General features: G+C 38.1%; 1 protein-coding gene across 6 annotated transcripts in view; it reads right to left on the bottom strand.

Annotated features, from left to right (window-relative positions):
- The window catches only part of Smc6 (structural maintenance of chromosomes 6), a 93,216-nt gene that overhangs the window by 41,952 nt on the left and 39,123 nt on the right, over window positions 1–12,141 (bottom strand). For all 6 annotated transcript variants that reach the window (XM_023710946.1, XM_023710945.1, XM_023710948.1 and 3 more), the window contains 6 exons: window positions 10,738–10,884; window positions 10,409–10,497; window positions 10,105–10,269; window positions 8,559–8,737; window positions 7,199–7,403; window positions 513–627 (listed from right to left, as the gene is read on the bottom strand). In XM_023710946.1, the coding sequence (XP_023566714.1) occupies window positions 513–627; window positions 7,199–7,403; window positions 8,559–8,737; window positions 10,105–10,269; window positions 10,409–10,497; window positions 10,738–10,884 (900 nt within the window). The remainder of the gene's footprint in view (window positions 1–512; window positions 628–7,198; window positions 7,404–8,558; window positions 8,738–10,104; window positions 10,270–10,408; window positions 10,498–10,737; window positions 10,885–12,141) is intronic.

Raw genomic sequence — 12,141 nt, 5'->3', positions numbered from 1 at the left:
CTGGCAAACACAGGGACAGGGGTTTGATCCCCAGCAACATATGCCTGCCAGCCCTGCCCCAGGCTCGCTGAGCTGGCCACCGAAACCAGGTGTGGTGGCACATACCTATAATCCCAGAGCTGGGGAGGCTGAGACAGGAAGATCACTACAAGGTTGAATCACATAGTAGACCCTGTATTAAATACATAAATGTAAAACAAAAAGGGTGAGGGTGTCTGGCAACCAAACAAGAATAAATCAAAAAATTTTACAGCAATATGAATCAAAAGAATAGTATCTATGTGTACAATTATTATTATTATTTGTACAATTATTTTACAAAGAGTAAGTTGTAAAGACCTCTGGGAAAAACACAAACCAGCCAGATCTGTATTATCCTACAAATTTTTCTATGAAGTAAAGTACTGTGGTTTTATCATTAACTTCGTGATGAAAAAGGAATAGGAATTTACAAAACCATCTTGTTTTGAACATTTAAAAATAATCTATTTACAGCAAGCATGTAGTCTTACTTTGATTAGCAGCACAGTCTCTATGTTCCTCATGTCAATCAGGCTATTCGCAACAACTGCATTGTCTATTTCTAATGCTGTCAGAACTGTTGGAAACTCTGGATGATAAACAGTTCTAGGAGATAAAAAAGAAAGAAAAGACTTAACTTGCAAACTAACTATTAAGATAGGAAAACATGTAGACACAAAAGTTGTTTGCATGTATTTTAACAGGTCAACTGGTTATAAGACAATATAAAGTATCTGATAGCATTTAAAATATATAACAAGCTTATTTACAATTTAAAGTTATAATTTCCTTAAATCTCATAAGGCAGTCATAAATATAAAAGTCAAATAAAACATGTTTTAAATAGACAAACAAGAAAAACCAAGCAAAAATTTATTATCAACAGAGAGAGAGGGGCTGGGAGATGGCTCAGTAGAATAAGCGCTTCCCTGGCAAGCACAAGGGCCTGAGTTCAATGTCTGGTTCCACAAAAAAAAAAAAAAGAGAGAGAGAGAGAGAATTGATATTCTTATTAACTGAAATGTGGGCTCCTTAAAGAGATTCAATTTTTTCATTAAAAAGTTAAACATGCATTATTAAAAGTACTACCTAAAAATGGATATGCTAGGAGCCAGAGACAGTGCGGCAGTATAAGCACCTGCCTGACAAGTGCAAGGTCCCAAGTTTGATCCCTGGTACCAAAAAAAAAGAAAAGAAAGAAAAAAACAGGATACATTAAGAACAGTAGATACAGGAGCAACAAATGCCCAAGGGGGAATAGAAATACTACTCCTGCGCTTTCTTAGTCCTAGATGTCCAAAACAAGGATAATTTCTTTATACACTGTGTATGTACTATACTTACGTATTAGCTGAACAAACATTGACACAGTACCTACTATGTGCTGGGTACTGTTCCAGAGGACAGAGAGCACCCTTAAGAAAAGATCACTCGTTTACCTCGTAAACTTACATTTTATAAAAGGGAAAAGGGGCCAAAGTAGGATATACAGTTTTTCACACACAAAAAGGAAAAGCTTCACTCATGTGACATGGGCAGACATTAAGGAGGAAGGAGAGCAACTGCAAACAAGCCAGCCAGTGTGAGCGGTGAGGGCAACACTTGTAGAGACAGATGTGGGAGGACAGCTCCTGGGGCCATAGAGGTCACTGCCAGGTCCACAATAAAGGAAACTGAGGAAGTATGTGATGCTTCCTATGGCGCACTGACAGGGTTGACCTGGATGCTGCTTTCCATACAGACTCTGATTTGGGGGAACTAGAAGCAGGAAAATCAGCCTAACAATTACAATATTCAAGTGAAGCACATGGAGGCTGGAGTCACACTGGAAGCCACAGATGTCAGATCCTGAAGACATTTTTCTTTTCTTTTTTTTTCCATTTATGTATTTGGTACAGGGTCTCACTACTCAGCGTGGACTCCTAGTGATCCTCCTGTTCTCAGCCTCCCCTGTGCTGGGATTACAGGCATGTACCACCATGCTCAGACTTTGTTGTAGGCTCAGTGTGCCCCAGGGGCAGGGCTGGCAAGGCACATGGGACTGGGGATTGAACCCGGGTCCCTGCACTTGCCAAAGCAGGTGTTTAGTCCACTGAGATATCTTGCTGGCCCTTCTGAAGACAATTTTCAACTCCAGCCAACAAGGATGTGGAGTGTAGTAGACTGAATCTTGATCAAATGAAAAAGATGGAGAGAATTATGGGGGTGGGCTTTAGTGTAGAAATTAATTTAGCTTTTAGATTTATTAAATGTGGAATACTCTAGAGTTCAGAAGAAGTAGCCGAATGGTGATGTACCTTGACAATCAGGGGTATGGGATGTGTATTTAAAGTCATGAAACTGGAGCACTCACATTGGAAGGAAGTAAACTTGAGGCAGAGTTCAGGATCATTGGTATAGTTGTGGTAAAAAGGAACAGCAAAGTACTAGGAAAGAATACTTGGGCAATAGATCGGAGGAATGCGATTCCTGGAGCCAAGCGAAAACACATTTCAGAAAGAATAAAATCGTCAGCAAGGTCAAATATTTAGGTAAGCCAAGTCAAAAAACAGTAAGGGCTGACTTTTTTTTTGTACTAGGAATTAAGCTTTATGTCACTGAGCTATATACCCAACCCAAGGGCTGACTGTTAAAGTAACGTGAGGGCTACTATTACCTTGACAAGAGTGGTTATGGTATGTGGTGTCAAGTCAAGCATGGTTTAGGTTCAAGAGAAAAGGGAGAGAAACCGGGAACACAGACAACTCCTTTAAAGAGTTTTCTCATTAAAGAAAACAGAAACAAGACAGTAACAACTAACTAACGACCTTTTAGGATACAGTTCTAGCAGGACTAAAAAGGAGAGCAGAAAAGATCAGTGAAACAAAGTAAGGAATGAGCAGGTAAGGAGAATAAAAGTAGCGGAGGGGGTAGTGGATACAGTGACAACTGAGCAGGCATATGCCATCATTCCATGGAGCTGCTACCATTAGCTTACTCTCACATACCAAAGACAAGGTCATATCTTCTTCTTGTCTTTGGGATTATGTACTGGGTTACACTACAATTAATTTATCATAATTAATTAGAAGTTAAGAGATGCTATAAAATCAGTCTAGAAAAATTCTAAGACAGAATTTTAACAATACAATGTCAGTGGCAGGAGATGAGAGTGCGATAGGAAGAAGGTTTACTAAGTCAGGTAAAAGCCTAAAGAAAACACAGGGGCAAAAGAAAACTACTTTTCTTTTTAAAAAAATCTAGGAAGCCATAATAACCTTCATTGATAAGAGGAGTTCAAGGAAAACATTATTTTATGACTCTGATAAAGCTTTTTAAAAAATCATAGCAAAAACACACAACTGAATTTAAACATTAAAAAAAAAAAAAAAAAAAAAACCTCTTAAAAGACCAGGGAGATAGCTCAGCAGAATAAGTGCCTGAGCACCTGCCTGACAAGCACAAGGTCCTGAGTTCAATTGCCAGCACTGGGGGAAAAAAAAAAAAAACTTAAAATTTATCATATTTTTGTTAAGGATTTTTGTTCTTGTGGGGGAGAAAGGGAGGAATAGCCCGGAATCAAATTCAGGACCTTGTGCTTGCCAGGCAGGCACTATGACTCTGAGCTATATTCACAGACCAATTTATCACATTTTTAAAGGTTTCAAATATAAAAATAAATAGAAAAACGAGAAGTGACCAAGAACAGAGCTGGGAAAAGCTCTACAACAACAGAGGTAAGAAATGAAAAACCCACAAAACAGGCTGAGAAACATGGCTATTAGTACAGAAAGAGAACCAAGAAAATCGTGTTGTAGAAACAAAAAGAATCAAGGTTCTAAGGTGCAGGTAGTCCCTAAGAGAAAGTAATCTCATGTGAAAGTGCATGCACCTACATTCAGGGCCTCAGAGTAGTGATCCAAGAATGTGACTGTACAGGACCTCCTGTGAAGTTTGGCCTTGCACATTTTATTTTTTTTATTTATTTATTTTAATTTTTTGGGGGGGCCTTGCACATTTCAAAGTGGAAAGAGAACAATGGAACCTGAAGCTTGGCAGAGATTGTTTTAAAGTGGCTCAGGATTCAGAAAAGACTGTAGGCAATTCATAGGGAAAACATTAGCCTTACTTAGAACACATCTTTACTGAGAAGTACATATGCAGCCACAGCTAGGGTGGGGAACAGCCAGGTAAGTAGTTCTGATGCCTCTACTTTTACAAAGAGGAACTGGGCATCTTCACTGACCATTTCCCTGACAGCCGGGCACACTGCTGAGCATCTTTGCTATGGTTATCTATCTAGTGTAAACATAAATGAAGGACACTAGTCTTATTCATCCATGTGAACACGGTGGTATCATCGTACTTGTTAAATGGTCCTGGGAGGTACGATGAGCACCAAACAAATCATTTGGCAGGAATGAGTAGCAAGTCATGAGGCAACTGACACCCACAAACTGAATTTGCACAGAGTACTAAAGAGACACAAATACTGAATAAAATGTGTCAATATGTGCTGAGTGCCAAAAAATGGCAACTTGTTAAAGCAGTCAGGTACTAAGCTATGACTAGTATTTCACTGTCCTTTTTTACATAAAATAACATATCCAATTTTTAAATGTAGAATTTCAACCACTATTTTTAGTACACACATACACACATACACACATACACACACAGTCCTGTCAAAACAGGTAATACAGCTAACATTCAACCAACATGGAAGATTCTTGTCAGTATCCTGTCATCAGGCAAAATGCTTAACATCTTAAGTTTCACTATTCCAGCAACTGTGTGCCTCAGTACATATTCTTGAAGCCAAAATATGAATTTTTCTATCATCTGAACCTGGTCCTGTTCCATAAGGTCTTTAAATTCCTCACTCTTACATAATGTCCTATCTTCCCAGGACTCACTCTTTTCAACTACTCTCAATAGCATCTTCAACTGCTTTCCTCCTCTCCTGTCATACCTCACTTTCCTATCTAAAAACTATTATGGCACTAATCCAACAGAACACATTTCCACTGCCTTCTATGGGTGATGCTACATGATTAGTAAACTTCCCTGCAACTGTGTACATGTCTGTAAGCTAAGTGGGCTCTGAGTCAGCTTCTTCTCTGGTTCATGGCAGCTGGTCTACCGCTCTTAAAAGGGTAACTCCCAAGCCTACTAACCAACTCCTTAGGCCCTCACTCTTGGCACGTGAACTCACATACTTAGAAAATAATGGATGCTGTACCACAAGATTAGAAATCAAGTGCCCACAAGAGCCCCCTGTTCTTACAGATGGGACTTCTGGAAGGTCACAGATTATGGGGTTTATAGCTGACTGCTGTTGGATAAAGGGTCTGGCTGGAAGAGGTGGGACACAGAGGTGAGATGTGAGAGGATGTACCTCCCCTTCGCTCTGCTTCTCCGTCACCAGGATCTGAGCAGGAAGCCTCTGCCAGGCTTTTCCACCAGGGGTCTCCTTTACTATAGCAATTTCCTAGCACAACTAAAATTTCACTTTCACTAGCTGAGAATCAAAGCTGGGAACAAACACGAATTCTCATGCAAAGAAAAAATATTTTACCTCTAACTCCAAAATACTTCTCTCTAGTCTAAAAAATTGAAAAAATCAGGATTTTCAAAACAGGACTTCATTCACTTCTGATGAATCTACTTTTTTTCCCCTTACTTCTACTGAATCAATTGATGACATACTGCTTAGTAGCTATCTAGTCAGACACCTAGGGAATATACTTGACTCTCATTACATTCCACTAGTAAGTTTTTTTAGGTCCTAAATATCTGTTAATTGATTCTTTCTTATCAAAATTATAAATGATGCTTTTTGTAAAATAATTTACAATGTTACAGCTCCATGCATTTTTCACATGGAATCTTACTTGCCTAGAAGCAAGTTAATCTATTCTATCACTTAAAAGACTGATGGCTTCTCACCAACTATTCACCACAGAGTGTGATCTAAAAAATACAGTGAATGTTTGAAAGAGACACTGCCAAGAACAACAGGATGTGTTCAAAGCAACAGGCAATTAGGAGGGTATAATTAATGGCAGGGTGTGGTCTACTGTAATAAATTTAAACGTTCATCTTATTTTTTGTTCTCCTTGATCAAATGTTTATAGCGATTTCTGACAAAGAAAAACATTACAATGTGTCCTCATCCACTTTATTTACCAGGTCTGGTCCCTGTGACTCCAACTTTTGCCTCATGTCAAAATATCTAAGAAAGGCAAATAGGTGAATTATTTAGGACAGCTATGCCTCCTAGGATGGTAGCATAGCTACAGGTACTCATGAAAATGGACTCCAAAAATACTTCAAACGGTAGCAAGAATACGGGCTAAGTGTGCTGAAAACTGGAGTATCTTTGAGTAAGATTAGCAACAGTGTTTTTTGCTGTAATACAATTTTTAAATTTAAGCAATCAACTTTGTTTCCCATCACAATTCATGAGGTAGCAACTTCCTCATCTGAACTTCATCTATGTCTTATGATATAATTTACTCAAATGCAAAACCACAGCATTTTACTTCATTTTTTTTTTCTTAAAGCAAAAGTAGGATTCACAAGAAAAACTAAGAACAGGAGAAATTTTACAGTGTGACCTGAGAATAGATACAAACTTTATTTTTTAGAGAATGTGGCTATATTTGCATAGGCTGGCCTTAAACTCCTGGCTCAAAATCCTCTTGAATAGCTAGGACAACAAGAATGCACCCATACCTGTGGCTCATGTACATCAACTTCAAAAGTACTGTTTAGCCAATAGTTACCCAAGAATCAGCTTGAGAATTGTGTTCTTGAGAAAGTTTCTTAGAGTAAGAAAACAAAGCTCTCTGTGAATTCTGTGATCATATTCTCAGAGTTTAATTCAGTAATGAGTACCAGTGCTCTGCCTTACAATCTCTCTCCTAGTTTGGTTAGCTCTGTACCATTTCCCCTATCAGTCTAATTTCACTGCTACGGTGTGTCTGGCTCCTTGAAGAATCTTCCCGTACTAGACCTCATGGAAAAACCTTAAAGTTCTAAGAAACTCTTTCTAGTTTTCTCCATGCCTTGAACTAATGCTCAGACTGAAAACAAAGTGGCTTAATAAAGTTTTACACTACCAAAGACACAGTTAACATGAAGTGTGTTAACTCTTTCCAACTTTGCACATGATAAAGAAATATATTGTGATTACCTGTGTCTTACATCATACATCTCATTCTGGAATTCCGAAACTATTATCTGTGGCCGTGAGGTTCCAGGTGAATAAAATCTTTTCATTAGTGCCTGAAGTACTCTTTCATCAGCATGATTATGGCAGCAATAGGCTTGCAGAAGTCCTTTCAAGCAAGATTCAATAGCCAAGGCAAGTTCGGGGTCCCGAAGGTGAATGCAAGCTCCTAAAAATTACAGAATGTTATAAAGAAGGGTTCGTATTTATTTGGAAATGTTAATATATTCTTTTTTATAACAGTTCTTAAGCAAAAACAATGTGTTCATGGAAAGCATCTTAAATGATACTACAGATCTTATTGTCACTGAGTTGGAAAAGCCCCAAATATCCAATAGACACACAGAGGGAAAACAGCCACAAAAATTTGTGAAAAAACAATTGTTCTATCCTACTACGGTACATGAACAGTAGTTTTGCCATGTAAGTTTATATCATTCAAGTTTCTCACTCATGCTTTGAAATCAACTAAAAAAGATTTACAGACTATTACTTTCTAGAAAGCCAATTAACTCTGAGATTTTAGATTTAAGAAGAAAATACAAAGCTTTCACTAAAATGGATCCCAGTAGATAGGTACTTATCATTTAACAGATTCCTCCTGGCTTGAACACCTGTGGTACATGTATGACTGTCCCAATGGTTGGCACAAGTCATATGAAGGGACATCGTATGTGTACCATTGGCAGTTCAGAGACACCCAGCTGTGACACAGAAATCATAGTCTCATCTGTGCATGTACTCAATGAAAAGACACTACTGCCATCATTAAAAGCAATTTGGTAATAAAAAGCATGTATAGCATCATTACCACCTAATGATGTACAGAATTAGAGGTAATTGCCCAGGAGAACTTAACTAAAAATCTTTTTTAAAAAAAGCTCATGTGTCTATGAACATATTTCAATAACCACAGATTTTACAACTGAAAGATGTCCTGGAAATCATGCTGTATAGTCTACAAAAAAAACAAGAGTTAAAAGCCATCTTATAAATACTACATAAAATCCAGGAGTGTGTTCCTTTCACTGTATCTTGATACCATCTGATTGTCTGATTATTCAATTATATTCAAATTAGTTTATTCATTTAATTCATTCAGGAGAGAAACAGGAACCAGATGATTTAACTCTGTAATTCCTTTACCTTAGGAGTGCTTTGTGCTTCACAAGTTCAAAAGAAAACTACAGAGTTAAAAGTGGCTTTATCATTGTTTAAAACATGTACAATCAAAGACCACATACTGTAACTAAACTCAATAATGCCTTCCCTGAAAATAAAATTCTTTCCTAATGCTTACTATACCCTCACCCATGACAAATACCTAAAGGGCCTATAGGTTTGTGGGTAAAATATCCACGTTGGTAAGCATCATCTATTGCTTCCAGAAGAGCTGGAACATGAGGACCAAATCGTTTTAGTCGATCAGTTTTACTATCTTTTAATTCTTTTAGTTGCCTCTGATTATAGTTCAGTGCATGCTTCACATCTAATTCTTCCCTCCTAAAAAAGAACAAAAGCAGAAAAAAAGCAGGTGATAGTTACATAGAAATATTCTTTAGGGGGCAGGAGAGATGGCTCAGTGGAATAAGTGCTTCCCTGGAAAGTGCAAGGGCCTGAGTTCAATCCCCAGTTCTACTAAAAAAAAAAAAAAAAAAAATTCATTAGAGGGCCAGTCAGATAGCTCAGCAGCTAAAGCGCCGGATTAGACAGAGCACAGCCACCAGGGCTGAATCCCCAGTGTGCTGTGCCAGCCCTGCCCCTGGGGATGGTGGTGCACACCTGTAGTCCCAGCCCTCTGGAGGCTGAAAACAGGAGAATCGTTATGAGTCTGAACTGTGCAGTGAGACCCTGTAGACTCTATCCTAAATACAGAAAATAAATAAATATATAAACAAACAAATGGCTGGCCAATTAGCTCAGTGGATTAAAGTACCTGCAAGCAGGTGCAGTGGCCGGGGATTCGATCCTCGCGCCTGCCATGCTGGCCCTGCCCCCAGGGCATACTGAGAGGATGACTTGAGACTGGGTATGGTGGCACGCACCTGTAATCCCAGCTCTTGGGAGGCTATAAACAGGCAGATCACTATGAGTCTGATGTAGTAGTGAGACCCTGAACACCCTGTAGACCCTTCCCTAAAATTAAAAAAAAAAAAAAGCAATATTCTTTAATATATCCAAAGCATGACCCAGTTACCCTAAAAACTACAAACAGAATCATTACCTGAAAACAATTACATAACCAAACAAAAAAAAGTCAGTAATCCTCTGACCTCAGTATCAAAATAGTGATGAACAAGGAATAAGACAGTATATTAAAAGTGATTTCAAAAGATCTCATTACTTTTAGAAGAAAAAACAACTCATGGGGCTGGAGAGATGGCTCAGTGGTCTAAAGCACCTACTTGGAACAAGCTTGGCAAAGCACAGGGACCGCGGTTCAATCCCCCAGCACCACATGCCAGCCAGCCGCGCCCCCTGGTGGGCTGAGCTGGCCACACACACACACACACACACACACACAATAAATGTTAAAATAAAAAAAAAAATTAAAAAAAAAAAAAAAGAAAAAACAGCTCATGTACAGAGCAACTTCATGTACAGAGCAAAACTATATGCAAGTTCAAGAAGTAAAGGAGAGGGGCTGGTGAGATGGCTCAGTGGTCTAAAGCACCTACTTGGAACAAGCTTAGCAAACCACAGGGACCACGGTTCAATCCCCCAGCACCACATGCCAGCCTGCCCCGCCCCCTGGTGGGCTGAGCTGGCCACACACACACACACACACACACACACAATAAATAAATAAATGTAAAAAAAAAATTAAATTAAAAAAAGTAAAGGAGAAAAATTGGGATGTTGCAGCTCACCTAATCCTGTCGTGCTCTGCTCTGTCCCTTTCTATAGCCTGTTGAAATTGTTCCATCTCTTGATTGACTGAATTTTCCTGGTCCTGAAAGGCTTTTAATCTCTCCTTTAACCAACATATTTTTTTTTGCCTTTCCAACCGTTCCGTTTCCAAAAACTGATCAGCACTAACAGTAAATATAAAATTTTGAATGTTAAATTACAAAGTTAACATTTAAAAAGCATAATTCAATAAATTCCACTTACACCTTGATTCCTTTAATACAAAATGAAGTAATAATGAAAATTGCAAAATAATTATCCTACCTTTTTTTAAGTTCCTCAATTCTTTTACAAAGCTGCTCGCCATCTTTCTTTAATGCTTTATATTCATTTAGGGAATGGTTATATAAAACCTAACAAAAAATTTGACAGGACTTCAGTAAAATGAAATATCAATTATCCCTTCAAGCCCACTTTTGCAGATTTTCAAACTGAAGGATGAGCATGACCGCTGGAGTAAGTACATTTTTTAAGCTTAGGAAGCAACAGAGTTCAATCCCAGTATAAAGCCACTCCTTGTAATGACAGATGAGCACTCTTTGTACAAATTCACTCTATAATTTTTAATATTCCACATTTGACATTTCTCTCACCTCAGCTTCATTATAGTCCTTTTTCTTAGCAGTGACATCTGCTTTTAATGCCATACATTCTGGTGCTCGTGCATTTGTCTCTTGACTGATCTGTTCTAGTTTATCCTGAATGTCCTTGTATTTTTTTTCAGCCTCATTAAGTTTGACCTTTAAGAGAATAACATTATTTGAGTACATTTTATTTTTCCTCTACTAAAGAGAAGCAAAATTTAAATTACAGTCCATACACAACAATAAATTTAATTTCATATAAGATATTATATAAGCAAACATAGCTATAAATAATACTAAAACATAATTTCACTTTATGGGTAGCTAACAAATGCAGTAATCCTTTAGTGATGGAAAGATATAACTGCACCCAAATAAGACAAAAGGAGACAGATGGACATAATTTAGTAGAGAAACAGACAAGATGGTGGTAAAGTTTGTATCCATCACTGCTCAGACAGTGTCTGTGGACTGCAGAAGCCTAAACAGGGGATAATGGCAGGAGATGGATGATGGGAGTTGAAGGCCTTGTCTCCCACAGCAGTTTAAAAAAAGCTTGAAACAATCATTTAGACTACAAAACTGCAAAATATATACCAACTGGCAAGTCTGAACACTCTGGAAACACTCAGAAGGCAAGCAGGAAGAAAAACAGTACAAGCAATGCTTCTGTAAGTTAATACAGTATTGTATAACAAAAATCATAAGGGATCACAACAAGACACTGGCAAACAGGCAAGGATGAGAAAAGACAGATCAAAGGTCAGTAAACACATTCTTTAGAGCCAAACTGTGCAAACTCCAAGTGCTATCAGCCATACAGTCCTTGTCACAACTACTGAGCCCTACAATTGTTGGCACGAAAGCATCCATATACCAGCAACACGCCGAAAATCAGTTTTTCAAAAAAATTGAAGTTAGATCCAGGTGTGTCACACAAATTAAATATAAAGCACATGATCACAATTTGTTTTAAATTAGATTAACAAAAGTTTAAAGTCATCTTTAAACATCATTTCTTCAGAAACTGATTTCATAGACATTCTATAAGCAGTTACAAAATATATACTTTGTGACAGGCTTGTCATAGAAAATTATAAGCAGAAGTATAAAGTAACATAGACCTTATCTTCCAGGAATCTGCCATTTATGACACAAATGGTTAAGTGGGGCAAAGAACTACAGAACTAAACATCACCATCTGAAAAGAGGTTGTTCAATGTTTAACCTAGGCCATGTCTAAAAGGGAAGTACTTAGGCCCTTCCACTACAACAAGCTGACAGGAGGAAAAATACTGGAGATGTTTTCAGATTACTTTCACAGAAATAAAGCCTCATGGGCTGGGCATATAGCTCAGAAGCATCAGTGGCAAGGTCCCAAGTTCAACCCCTGGAAGGAAGGAAGGAAGGAAG

Source organism: Octodon degus, unplaced genomic scaffold, assembly GCF_000260255.1.
Source record: "Octodon degus isolate 3935 unplaced genomic scaffold, OctDeg1.0 scaffold00019, whole genome shotgun sequence".
Lineage (NCBI taxonomy): Eukaryota > Metazoa > Chordata > Mammalia > Rodentia > Octodontidae > Octodon > Octodon degus.
The sequence above is the reverse complement of the archived record's forward strand: the minus strand, read 5'-3'. Positions and strand labels throughout refer to the sequence as shown.